At 38.3% G+C, this 14,266-nt stretch overlaps 1 protein-coding gene across 1 annotated transcript in view; it reads right to left on the bottom strand.

Annotated features, from left to right (window-relative positions):
• Window positions 1–14,266, bottom strand: part of DNAH7 (dynein axonemal heavy chain 7) — a 219,634-nt gene that overhangs the window by 120,066 nt on the left and 85,302 nt on the right. The window contains exons 26-30 of the mRNA XM_037043723.1: window positions 11,709–11,811; window positions 11,463–11,590; window positions 7,077–7,289; window positions 4,325–4,423; window positions 665–913 (exon numbers count right to left, since the gene is read on the bottom strand). Of these exons, the coding sequence (XP_036899618.1) occupies window positions 665–913; window positions 4,325–4,423; window positions 7,077–7,289; window positions 11,463–11,590; window positions 11,709–11,811 (792 nt within the window). The remainder of the gene's footprint in view (window positions 1–664; window positions 914–4,324; window positions 4,424–7,076; window positions 7,290–11,462; window positions 11,591–11,708; window positions 11,812–14,266) is intronic.

Raw genomic sequence — 14,266 nt, 5'->3', positions numbered from 1 at the left:
ATGAGGACATAACTTTGTATCATTGAAGGGGAGACTATGTAGTGAATATATAATGATCAGAAACCCCATCTAGGCTAAACTCTGAAATATGTGAAGCAAAAACTAATGAAAATACAAATAGACAAAAATGTAAGATTAGTTGGAAATTTAAAACAGCCTCATTCCTTTAGCATATCAAAGTAGACCAAACTGTTATGTGCAGTGTATAAGTTTTGAATAATATAATATTTACTTTTGTTATATGTACAGACACATATACTAGGTAATACGTCCACGAAACACACACATTTCAGTTCAATACCGCAAGCAGCCAGCAACAGAAGTGTGCATTAGAACTATAACCACCCAGGAAATAAAAAAATACTCTCCTAAAAGCATGAAGATTTTTCACGTTTCTAGACTTTTTTTTCTACAATGGCCATGTGTTACCTTTATAAACAAACATCTTAAAAACAGAAATAAAAGGCTGAGAGGGAAATACGTGGTATTTCCTTTATATGATTACTTCCTACCTGCTTCATATAACTTTTCTACTTCTATTTTCTCTTTGTGTCATTTTGTGCACGTTTTTAAGCTGCTTCATTAAAGTATCTTTTTAAATGACCATACATCTATCGTGCTCAACCCAATTATAAACAAGTTAATGCATTTTTAACACACTTACCTTCTCAGATATATCACTCAGCGCTCCAGCTAAGACACGATATGCACTGGTTTTTCCTCCAAACGGTTCCCCAACAATCATAAAGCCATGACGCACAATCATCATTTCATATATTTGGAGAATCTTCTCAGAAAAGAAGCTGGTCATTTGCAAATTCATGGCTTCACAGTTGTCTTTGATAGCCGCCAGCAAATCATTGTAATCTGGTTTGGGCAGTTTTACCCCAGGAAACAAGTCTGAAGTGATTCCCTGAGGATAAATGATTGGGGACTTACATATCTGTACATTCACTATCTATTTATACATATACATGTGTATACACATATACAAATATACACACATAAATATGATACAATTTCTCTCATTCTCTTATTTAATATTGATGGAAATAGAGCCATTAAATCACAGTTCAACAGTATCTTAATAGCTTTATAGAGGTATGACTGACATACAATAAATTGTATATCTTTGAAGTGTACAGTTTGATAAGTGAACTCAATTCACAAGATAACCATGTATCTACCATTCCCAAAAGTTTCCTTGTGACCTCTTGTAATCCTCCTTCCCTCTTCTCCTTACTGCCTCCTATGTCCATCCCCAGGGCACCACTGATTTACCTTCTGTTACTATTTTTGTTTGCATTGTTTGAAACTTGATAGAGACAAATTATATACTATGTGCAATACTTTTCATTGTCTCACTTCTTTCACGTGGCAGAAAGATTTGGAAATTCACACATCTCAGCATGTATCAACACTTCATTGTACTGAAGTATTCCCTTGTATTAAAAGTGCCACCATTTTAAAATCCATTCCCCTATTGATTGACATTTTCATTGCTTTCAGTTTGGGGTTATTACAAATAAAGCTGCTATGAACATTTGTGTAGAAGTCTTTTTAGGGACAAATGCTTTCATTTCTCTTGGGTGAATGTCAAGGAGTGGAATACCTGGATAATACAGGTGTGTTTAATATTTTAAGAGACTGCCTGATTTTCAAAGTGATTGCATTATTTTACATTCACCCAGGAGTGTATGAGAGTTCCAATATTTGGTGTGAGCAGTGTTTTTAATGTGAGCCATATAAATAGATGTGTAACAGTATCGTATTGTAGTTCAATTTGCATTTCCCAACTATTAACATTTCTGCTTATGTTTATTTGCCATATATATCGTTTCTTCAATAAAGTGCCTGTTCAAATCTTTTTCTATTTTTAATTGATTTATTTTCTTAATGGTAACTTTTGACCATTCTTTAAATATTATACATACAATTCTCCCATCCTATATCTAATTAGTAAATATTTTTTCTTAGTCTGTAACTTGTCTTTCATTCTTTTACCAGGATCTTTCAAAGAACAAAGTTTTTAATTTTGATAAGTCTATTTTATCAGTTTTTTTGTTTTATGCCTTGTGCTGTACTGTGAAATTTAAGAAATTTTTGCCTAACCCAATGTCATAAGGCATTTCTCCAGTTTTCTTCTAGAAAGTTTAGTTTTACAGTATGTTTAAGTTATAAAGTTAGAAAATAAATACTATCTGATTTTAACACTAATGATAAAGACTTTCATATTGGTATAAAGATGAACAGATGTATCAATGGGACAATGATTGAACAGGGAGTCCACAAATAGACCCACACACGTGTGGACAATGCATTCTCAACAAAGGCACTGAGGCAATTCCACAGATAAAAGATAAGACAGTCTTCGGTAAGTGAGGCCAGGATACCTGGCTTTGCCAAAATAATAAACTTTACTCCATATCTCATACCCTGCACAAAAGTTAGTTCTAAGGTATTTTAATGATTATAGTGGGTAGTATTTCAATCAGCCAGTGTCCCTTAAAGATTCACGTTCACCCAAAAAGCTCAGGAGATGACCTTATTTGGAAAGACGATCTTTGCAGATGTGAGTCAAGTTAGACGAGGCCATACTGGGCCCTAAATCCAATGACTGTTGTCTCTACCACAGAAAGGGGAGAGCGGCTGAGACCCAGAGACACCCAGGGAAGAAGGCCCTGTAATGAGGAAGGCTGGAGCTGGAGCGAGGCCGAGGCAGGCCACGGAAAGTCGGTGACTGCCAGCAGCCACCAGAAACTGAGAGGAGGCAGGTGAGGACTCCTCCCCAGAGCCCTGGGCAGAAACCACCACCGTGATTTCGGACGTTGAGAGGATGCATTTGTGTTGTCTTATGCCACCACATCTGTGGTGCTTCATTATGGCAGCTTTAGGAAACTAATGTAACCACGTAATGTATGATGGAAAAGAATTGTAATTCCACAACTTGTAAAGCTCTTAGAATAGTGTCTGGTCTGCAGTAAATGCATAATGTTTTCTAAATTTTTAAAAAAACTCAAATTGTTCAAATTTTAACCTTGAGAGGAACAGTTATGTCCAGAACACAGTCCGTACTCAGTGGTTCCCAACAAAGAGCCGACTGGGTCAAACTGGAAACAGGTGGAGGTGTCCTTCTGGGTGTCACAAAGGGCGAGGTCTAGAATGCTGGGAGGGAGAGGCAGAGGTGCCAGGTGTACTGTGGGATGAGGGACAGTCTCTCACGACAAGGCACTGTCCTCACTGGAAATGCCAGTTAAACTCCATTTGTGAAATACTGCTCAATAAACGTTCACTGAATGAACGCACAACTGCATGAGACTACATTAGAGAGGTCTACTTCCACTTTGTAGAAATAAGCATAGCTTCAATGACTCCGGGAAAATATGTACAGTGCACTAGTACCAAAATAAACACCAAAAAACAAAAAATGAAGGAAAACTTTAGGAGGAAAATGTGTGCCTATTCCTTGTAGCTTTGTTCTATAAAATATTTGCACCACCAGGTCTAATTTCGAAGGGAAGCTCCCTTCCAAATGATGCAGCAGGGCTGCTATGGATAACGAACACCAAGGGACCTCGCTGCGGGGAAGTGCCACTTCCTCCCCACTCATGACAGTCATAGCGATGCCCGTCCTTACACACTGGGGCCTGATGCCTGTACCTCCAGGCAGCACAAGTTCGTGCAACACCCAGCATTTCCCGGGAGCCCACGCCCCATCCCTGATTTCTTCTACCTGAGATGCGGTAAAGGAAAAGCATGAAATCAAATTATAATATGAAAACTTCAAACTGCCATTCTAATACTTCTTATCAGTTATTCGTAATCAAATCTTTAAAATATAACAAGATTATTAAGCTTAGTTCTTAGCTAACTGTGAAAAATAATTTCTTAACACCTATTGCACTCTTTTAAAGGAAGTAAGCTTATTTATCTTTCTATTACCTCATTCAATAATTGAACAAACATTTACCGAGGACCTATTCTGTGCAAGGGAGTGAGTGCTGTGTCACACTGATTACTTTCCTCCACGGACCCCGAATTCTGGTGTAACTTATAAACAAGCATAAAGGCTTTGTAACTTTTGTGTGCTTGTTATATTCTGCAGTTAAAAAGGTACTATTTTAAAATCCCAAGTTGTTTAAAATCATCTGAAGCAACAAAGCTAGCTAGCCACACACCACACAGGGCATGGAATGACCTACGTTTCGCTGCGCTATACCACTGCTGTCTGCAGTGGAAGTTTCCCCCAGGAAGCTGAAAACTTGGACATTTGATTAATACATTATTATAAGAGTTGATATATTGGAATAATAAATGTTCTTACCTCAAAGAGTGGTAAATCGTGGGACAAAAATTTTGGCAGATTGACATCAATAATAGATCTAAGCAGTAAAATCTCCTCATTTTCACTTGGATATTTCAGCTAAAAGAAAATATACTCATAGTGATATCAGCATCTGTTAGCTGCACCGATGCATTTTCACACACGCACAAATGACACAAGCTCACGGGCCCCAGAGTCAATGTAAACCTACGCAAAATCATTGTTTTTAATTATTTTCACTTAGTTGGGTTGTTCATTAATTTTAGAATCTGACCTCTATTCTTGCTGAATTCTTTACTAGTTAATCGGGAAAACCAAGGTTTAACTAACCACCTCCTCGCAGAAGCTCTGAGTAACAGCTGCGGGCAGGAACCCGATGGTGTGTGGCCATAGCTGTTGCCTCTGTACTGGTAAGAGCTTGACTTCCCTATGTGTTCAAGGCCAGCAGTGGGCTGGGCAAGCTGAAATAGTCATTAAAAGTGGACAATAATATGCAACAGATGCATTTACATTTGAAACATAAACACTCACTTATTTGACCACATTTTCACGCCAAGGCCTTTTCTCGGAATGTAGGCACCCATTTTCTTGCAAAAATGCATTAATAATGCATCATCTGCTCCACCCAGATTAACGGTTTTCTGGTTTTGCTTTTTTAAGGGGATCAAGCTCTTCAGACACTTGTTAGACCATCTACGTCTCACAATTTTAAGGTTTTTGTCAGTCATGTACTTTTCTTATCCATGACTAACTTAAATTCATTTATTTTTTAGAATTTCATCTTACTGAAATTTTCTTAAACAATGAACTTAGTTTCCATAAAAACAAAACTCTCCTTTTCATGCATATATATTATCCATTTTCTGGACATTTACTTAAACGTCACAATAACAGTAACACTCCAACCGGATTCAGAAAGTTTCACGAACAGGGAAACTCTCTGGCTGAGGAACACAGCTCCGGTGATAGACAGTGGGGGGTGACGGTGGGGGCAGCAGGCTGGCTGAGTGCTCAGTATGGGCATGTGTTCGTGCGTTCCAGAGGCGCCTGGTTCCTGCTAAGTCACTCAAGACGAGGGGGTTTCAGAAATATCAAATTCCAAAACACCTGTGGTAAATCCATCATTTACTGGTTGAACTCAACTTGTTGCTCATGCCCATCATGAGGTTCACATAATTCACAAAAATCTGAACTCAGAATTATTTATCCCAACTTCAACATTTACCTCACACCAAAGTGTCTCCTATCACCTTGCCTTTAGTTTTCCAGAATCCTCTTCCTTTTGTCTCTAGAATCTTTCTGCCTAATAAAGTCCATGCTCCTACTTAACTGACTTAGCCTTATGAAGTCAGTAATGCCTGGCAGTCAAGTTCAGCAGTCTCTAGTCTCCAGACCTCCCAAAGCCAAAGCTAGTCCTGCTCACAAAAATTTTGTCTTTGTATCAATCTAAGCACACACAAATTAGGAAGTATCAAAAGTTTATTTTGTTATTTGAGGGGCTGTTGTTTTATTTTCTTACTTTCATTTTTAATTATATTTTATTGATTATGCTATTACAGTTGTCCCAATTTTTCTCCTATGCTGCCCTCTACCCAGCACCCCCCACACCCTCAGGCAATACCCACACCATTGTTCATGTCCATGGGTCACATGTAGGTTCTTTGGCTACTCCATTCTCTATACTGTATTTTGCTTCCCCTTGGCTCTTTGGTAGCTCCCTATTTGTACTTCTTAATCCCTGAGATGTTATTATTTTAAAGCAAATGTACATTGTTTCTTGATATAATAAAAACAAACTTCAAAATATTCAAGGCAATACATTCCACATTCTAAACTGGCTTTGCACAAAGAATGATGGGATTCATTTGCTGTCTAACTTTCATAGCCCAATTCATAGTTAAGATGTCAGTGATGACATACACTAGGACATGCATTATCTTTTCCATTATCTGACCACAAAGTAATCATGACATGCCAGGTTAAAACAAATTGTTGCTTCTAGCTGCATTTGTTTATTGCAAAAAAAAGTGATATGTTAGGCTAATGTGAAATAGAATATCACCACTATATATCAGAATTCTTGGTAACACTATTGTAGAAGATAAAAATGCATGCCGTTGTTCTTAATCATGTGAGATATATTTTAAAATCTTTATCTTCTATGAACCATGAATAAAAAATTTTATAAACTCCAAGGTCATATTTTGCATTTTTGTGTTAACTATTGCCTATGTTGCTTGCTTTCATTAAAACCTAATGCACAGTTATATTTCATAACTCCACAAAATACTACCAATGAGAATTTACCCAAGTCTTAAAATACCTGGGTTTTCAATCTATACTTGTGAGTTATATCACTTTAAAATGCAAATATTATATTGCAAAGCAATTACTGCTAGTCTATGGTTAGCTGCAATTGTGTAATTATATTAAGTGACAATGTTTAGGGATTTTTGTATGTACTTATTAAATTGTGCATTATATCCTTTAAAGCTATACATGTTCATGTAGAATGATAACTTTCAAAATATTTCTCAGCAACAAAGAATTGTCTCCCTTGGTTGTGCCTAGTTTCATATAGTTAAACACATGGGACAGACTTCAAATCACTAAGAATCACATGTCTCAGGTTTTACAAGCCATAAAACTTCCTTTTTCACATGTTTTCTGGTTGATGAAACCAACGAGTACTGGGAGTTCTGTGAAATTCACAAACAGAAAATGTAGGGCTGGAGAACGCTGGGTTCTCTACCTTTAGATTCCCTGCAGCAGTAAGCACCGACTTCACGGCTCTCATTCCGTAGTCGTAGTGGTGTTGCGATGACAACTGTTCTGAACACAGGCGATAAGTAGCCACAATTTTCACCGACAGTGGCCGCGCTGTGACAAACCCGCAGGAGTACAGGACTATTTCGGCAATCATGGCATAGTCGGGCACCATCATCGCTACCGTCCGGAAGAGGGCCTGCGGGGGTGGGGAAACACTGCTTCTGAAAAGACCATCGTGAAGACAACCCCCCTCTTTACTTAACCCCACTCTTTACTACGCAACACGGTACAATTTCATAGCTTTTCAGCAATATTATTACATGACAATGTCCAAATCCTGTAGGTTAAAACACTGCATTAACAAGCAAAATATAACCAAAGACACTGAAATACAGAACAGGCTGACAGTGTCCAGAAGGGAGAGGGGAGGGAATTTCAGGGGGAAAGGGGAAGGGTTTATAGGAACAGGTATAAAGGACACATGGACAACAACTAAGGGGGGTGGAAATGGGAGGGAGGTGGGAGCCCTGGGGGGGTGGGGCTGGGATGGGAGTAAAAGACAGAAAACTGTACTTGAACAACAATTAAAATGTTAAAAAAAGGAATAAAAATTAAAAATGAAAACTGGCTTATTATTGTTATAATATCATAAAACTATCATTACATTTTTATATAAATATTTTCCTTAAGGTATGTTTTAGGAACTTTACATTTCTGTCATACTGAAATCTTTGGTGAAATGTTAATTCACATGAGATTTGAAGGATCAATTATGTTTGATTCTTCTGGGAAGCGACACGGGACACGGAGGGAACATTGGACCCTGCAGGGAAGCCCGAAAGCTGGGCTCCTGAGAAAGTGCCTGGTGTTGGGACCTGAGCTTCAAGGGAGGCTCTGTAAATATCTAATCAATTGTATCATTTGAGGCTAGTCAGATAACCCTAACAAGGCTATGTTAGATACAAGATCTAGTCTGAAATATTCTTAGCCTTTTAGAATCTCCAGTCACCATATCAGTCCTTCACCAAGCAAAAATAAAGAGAAAAAAAGTGAAAATAAGACATGGGTAATAATTATGAGAGATAACTAAATTTTCCAAATTGTAAAGATGATCTGATCGTATTTTAAATATTTTGGGACAAATAAATGTCACATGATGGTTAGTAAGTAGCACACTGAATAGATTTTTAAAGAACAAATAAGAAAACTTAAGTTTAGAATGTTGGTATATGTCGGGACTTCAGTAGCTTACGCGTTAAAACATGACCATCTTGTGCTAAAGAGGGAAAATGACATTACTCTAGGAAAATGCCAATAGTATTTAGATAGTAAACAACAATTGAGGTGAATGACAATTGTATTCAGGTAGTTTGTAAATGCCTCCTGGGAGTTACTGAAACACCAAAAACCCGAGGCAGATAGAAAATGAACACATCTTGCTCAAGTGATCTGTTATTCAGAACAAATAAAAGATTTGCATCAAACAAAATCCTTCCGTACCACCCGCTCCCCACCACTAAGTTCAGTGAGGGCTTAACAAGTGAGTGTACCAGTTTGGGGAGATGTGGGCTGCTGCCTGAGGTTCAAGTCTGAGGAAGCAAAAGTGATCTGGTTCACTGTGGCCTTCATTCCCAGAGTTTGTTGGGACAAAGGGTGCATGAGACGTACGCAATGTGAACAAGAGAGGGCTAAGCTGGAGCCATGTTAAGTCCTGCCTAAGGTACCCCCTGGGCAAAGTGAGAACTCTCCAACAGTGGGGGATCTGTGGCAAATCAGCCACCAGAGATCTAGGCAAAGAGGAGGAAGGACAACGGGAAAACAGCAACCCAAGTTGCAGGAATTGCAAATGAGAAGCCTAACAAAGGAATTCCGGAAGAACTCATGGGCATGTACACAATGGGAAAATTCAGCTATAAACCTGAGAACCATATGACACTTGTTTTTCCTACAACATTTAAAATACCTTTGAGAAAGTAACACCTTTACAATTTAGAAAACTGATCTATTTCTAATAACTATTATCCATTTCTCATTTCCAGTTTTCCCCTTTTTATTTTGCTTGGTGAAGGACTGATATGATGACTGCAGACTCTCACAAGTTAAGAATATTTCAAAATAGATCTTATATCTAACATGGCCTCGTTACTAGGGGTTGCCTGATTAACCCCAAATTATACAATTTATTCAATACTTAGAGAACTTCGCTTGCAGCACAGTCTGCCAACACCAGGCACTTTCTACCACGTCCAGGGCTTCACCTGGAAGGTCATATCTGAACTGTGTGTTCAGTGGTTCCTTTAAAGAATGCTAGCTACCTTAAAGGCTGTGCATGAGTTTGTCAGGAAGGGACGTGGTGATTTAACAGAACACTCGAGAGAGCGCAAACAGTGTGTGCAAAGGCACGGGACCTCCAGTGGCTGGTGGAGCCCCCTGTGGCAATCATGCAGAAGGACGGAAGGAAGTACAGGGGAAACTGGTCCTGATGCCAAGTCTCTTGTAGATCAGGTTAAGATATTTGAACTTATTCTGTGGGCAAAAAGAAGCATGGTGGCTTTTTAAGTCTGGAAATTATACAATTAGATAGATTTCTTCTGCTTGATGAGACTGGAAGCATTGGAAGAGGAAATTCATTGTAGTGAACTTGGTGAGGAAGAGCTTGGCGACAAGCAGGCCATTGCAATGGACATGGAAGAGAAGCCTGAAGAGCAGCAGAAGCAAGGTGTGACCCTGGGGCTGGGCAGAAGCAGTGGGAACTGTTAAGTCTTTTGTGAAACAGGATTCCTTGCTTTTGGCAACAGGCTGAACCTCCAGGTGAAGAGGGAGGCTTCCAGAAGGACTCTGAAGACTAGGAACAACATTCTGAGCCTCAGGAGGCTTTTTATGTTTAAGGAATACAAAACTTTCATTTCAGACTAAGGTACTTTTTCAGAAGCATTAGGTATTTCCATATATACTTAAAAACAGATGTTCTGAAGCAGCTGACACCAAGGAGACTGCATAATAGGAGGAACAAAACAGCTATCAGAATCTGATAGAAGCTTTGGCCTAAAGCAGAGGGAAAATGCATCACTCCAAGAACCACGAGGTGAATATTTCAACAGCATTTCAACCTGCACAGTAAATAAAACCGTGAAGAAGTCTACATAGGGCATTCACAAACTCATCTAATAAATGGTCCCAGCTTTTTATGATTAGCTACTCACAGATTTTTGCCTTTGCAAATATTTATATATTCAGATTGATCCTACTGAATAAAAGAAAAACATACACGAGTAAATAAAAGAACTGGTACAAAAGGAGCTTTCCAAATGCGAGTCAGACTGAAAAGCTGCAAAATGCTTCATAGATTTAAAAAAAGGATTTATCAGTTCTTATTTTTTAATCACACCTTCCTTCACTAAGGCAAAGTACTAAAACATCTCATTTAACCTATGAAAGTGCATGGGCTGAAAATACAAAACTGCTTGGCGGCAATTACTTGTATCAAAAGACTTTTTGGCAGAAAAGAAAAAAATTGTCATCCAGTCTTGAGAAGTTGTCAGTCTCAGTGTGCGAATAGTGGACGGAGCACGGGACTGAGGGTCAGCAGACTTGGGTTTGGATCTCAATTACAACTGCACTATTCTTCAACACTGTCCTCCGTACTAGCCAAAAGCATGCAATTCACCAGAAAACTGAAGATTCTAGTCTATTTAATTGACAAGTGGTTTTTTTTGTTTTTCAAAAAAATCGGTGCTGTGTACTGAGAATTGAGATTGCTCTGGGATGTAATTGTTTCAACCTGTGTTAGAAAACAGTTCAGCCACACAGCTTTTTGTCCTACGATGCTACCTAAGGAAATATTTTAAAGTAGAGAAAAGACTTAAGTAAAAAACTGCCCATTGCAATATTATTTACAATGCAGAAAAACTACAAACAATGTAAATGTCCAACAGTAAACTATAATTCAGCACATTTACCTATAGAACTATATTTATAAAAAAAGGGAAAGGCTCACGCTATAATGCACTCTTGAAAAGACACCCATATACACAATTGTCTGATTTCACCATTTAAAACTGATATTTTAAAAGGCACTTAAAATTGAGGGATACAATATAGTGAGCACCTTTGGTACCTTTTCATTATGTCCTGTTTGTTCTAATTTTCTATAATTACCACAATGTTTAAATATGTTATGGAAATTATACCTTAATTGCATATTTATTTTCTAACAGCTTTAAAAATTAGTTTCTAAAAGTTTTCTAAAATATAACAACTAAAAGCAAATATTTTGCATAAAAGTCAAAGGTACTATATTCTTTCTTCTTATATATGAACTTTGTAAATTACAGAAAGGAAGTGAATGATGTTAGTGCCTCTCCTGTACCTTCAGGTTATCTGGCAGTTCTGACCGCCCAGCATACCCAGGGTTCATTGTTATAAAGACAGCACATGTGGGGTCAAGTTTCAGCTCGGTTCCTTCAAACTCCAGTATATCAGCACCTGCATTAATACCTGGGGGTAATCAAGAATGAAATGACTTAGCAATTTCACATAACTGTGACTTATGCCATTCATTTTCTCCCACATTTCTACTTTTTTCACATAATGCAAAGACAAACTAGTTCATTACCTCTTTGGATAGTAAGAATTTGTTGAGCAACCACAGAAAGTACTTCCAAATCAATTCTGTTAAATTCATCAAAGCAAGCCCAGGCTCCACAAGATAACAGTCCCTGGGAGAAAACAGTAATGGAATTTTTCAATTTTATCTAATTGAATATTGCATTGAAATGTTGCAATTTCACATGGTCTTTTCAAGGATTTACTATCTATCATGGCAATTGCTATTCATGTTTATCTCTAAAGATGACTTTTTTATTACCAATTAATTATTATGCATGAATAGAGTTTGATCAATTGGAAAATTTTCCAACTGATTTTTTTTTTACTTTCTGTATATTTTTCAGCACTGGTAATTTCAAAGCCTTTCTTACTTTTTATTTACAAGTTGATCTTATTTGCTTCTTCTATATAGTTTCCATAGAATGGGTTGAAATAATCCTCTAAATGAGAGGACTTCTGTTGCCATAGAATCTGCTTTATGGTCTGAGGACCTTAAAAGCCAACTAACATCGTTTGAGGTCCTGTTTTGCAATTGTAACACACAGATACCTCACATATATCTACCATTTGGTTGTAAGAAAAACTGGAGATTTTCAAGGTGGTAGAGGAGTAAGCGAAAGCTACACAGATCTACTCCCAAAAATAAACTTCAACTACAACTAAAAGAAAAATCATACTGGAAAACCAACTGAACACTATCTGGAGAAAAGCCTTATAACAAAGGACAGATGGAAGAAACCACTTCATCACAACGAGACTGGTAGGGAGTGCAGAGGAGGCACAGGAAGTCTGGCTGGGCTCCCCCCAGTGGCAGCTGAAGTTCCAGAGGGATAGTTCAACAGCCAGGGGGGTTCCTCCCAAGAAGTATGGGGTTTAAACCCCAAGTTGGGCTCCCTGGCATTCAGCACCAGAACCCAGGAAAGAAACCCAAATAACATCTGGCTGTGAAAAGCAGTGGGGTGTCTGTCTACAGGGAGAAACAACTAGACACAGACAGCCTCTTAAAAGGCAATCTCACAAAATCTTGTTTGCAGCAACTTACCCTGAGCTACGGCAGTGGGAGGGCAGAGTGGACTAGAGACTTGTGAGGAGGGTCTATGGTTGGTGGCTCTGGGGAGAGAACTAAAGAAACAGTTTCTGAGACCCCTGTGCTGAGTCACTCCCACACTGCAGAAGCCATCTTTCTCAGAGCACTCCTCTTTGAGTGGCATCAGCCCGAGGGGAAGAAACAGCCCCACCCATAGGAATTAATTTGTTGTACCCTGTGGTACTTAAGCCTGGCTGCTAAAGAGTACAGCTAGAGGGTATTTCAAAGACAAAGGCTAAGAAAAAGCCTTCAGGCAAAGGCAGATCTTTAGGAGCTCTGAGACTTTAGCTGACCTTCCATTGGGCCCACTGCCAGTAAAAGCCAGTCTTGGTGTGCAACGTGGTTATAGCTGCACACACACATAGGACCAGCAGAAGGAGCCAAGAGTTATGGATTGCTGATAGCTCCAAACAGGTTTCCCAGGGCCCGTCATAGGCAGCGTCTGACACAGGTCTGCACTAGAGTCTTTGCAGATCTACCTGATACATAGAAACAAGTACAAAGAAGCAGCCAAAATGAGAAGACAAAGAAATAGGCCCCAAAAGAAAGAACAAAAGAATTTTCCAGAAGAATTAAATGAAATGGAGGCAATTGACCAGAATTCACAGTAATGATTATAGGATTACTAAACAGCATGAAAAAAGACACAGAAACAATAAAAATGGACAAGTCAGAAATAAAGAGTGCAATATCTGAACTAAATAATACATGGGAAGGAACAAACAGTAGGTTAGAGGAGCAGAGAATCAAATCAGCAATTTGGAATTCAAGATAGAAAAAAGTAACCAAGCAGAGCATCAGAAAGAAAAAAGAATTTTTTGCTTGTTTTTTTTTTAATGGCTCTATATTTTATTTGTTCACCAAAAATATCATGTAAGTTGGCAGTTTACAAAAATAATAATTGGATAATTAACATCTAAATGTTATCTGCCACACAATAGTGCATTTTTATAATTTAAATAAAATTATTTTAATGTAAAATATTCTTTACATTATTAATATGTGTTGCCTAAAGCCTCTTTTGAATAAAATTTTTTATTGTTGTTCAAGTACAGTTTTCTGCCTTTCCCCTCCACCCCTCCACATCACGCCAGCTCTCCCCGCCTCCCTCGCCCATAGAAAAAAAGAAGTTTTAAAAAATGAGAAGTGATACAAAATCTTTCGGAGAATGATATTCATATAATGGGATTACCAGAAAGACAAGAGAGTTAGCAAGAGATCAAGAGCCTTTTTGAAAAAATAGTGACTGAAAACTTCCCTAACCTGGTGAAGGAAAAAGACACACAATCCAGGAAGCTCAGAGGGTCCCAAACAAGATGGACCCAAAGAGGCCTACATCAAGACCTATCATTATTAAAATTGCAAAGCTTAAAGACAATAGGAGAATCCTAAGGCTACAAGAAAAAAGCAGTTAGTTACCTACAAGGGGGCTCTAAGTAGACTGTCATCTGATTTCTCAAAAGAAGTATTTCAGGTCA

The sequence above is a fragment of the Sturnira hondurensis genome, unplaced genomic scaffold (assembly GCF_014824575.4).
Source record: "Sturnira hondurensis isolate 20B ecotype Veracruz unplaced genomic scaffold, ASM1482457v3 Scaffold0004136, whole genome shotgun sequence".
In the NCBI taxonomy this organism is placed as follows: Eukaryota; Metazoa; Chordata; class Mammalia; order Chiroptera; family Phyllostomidae; genus Sturnira; species Sturnira hondurensis.
The sequence above is the reverse complement of the archived record's forward strand: the minus strand, read 5'-3'. Positions and strand labels throughout refer to the sequence as shown.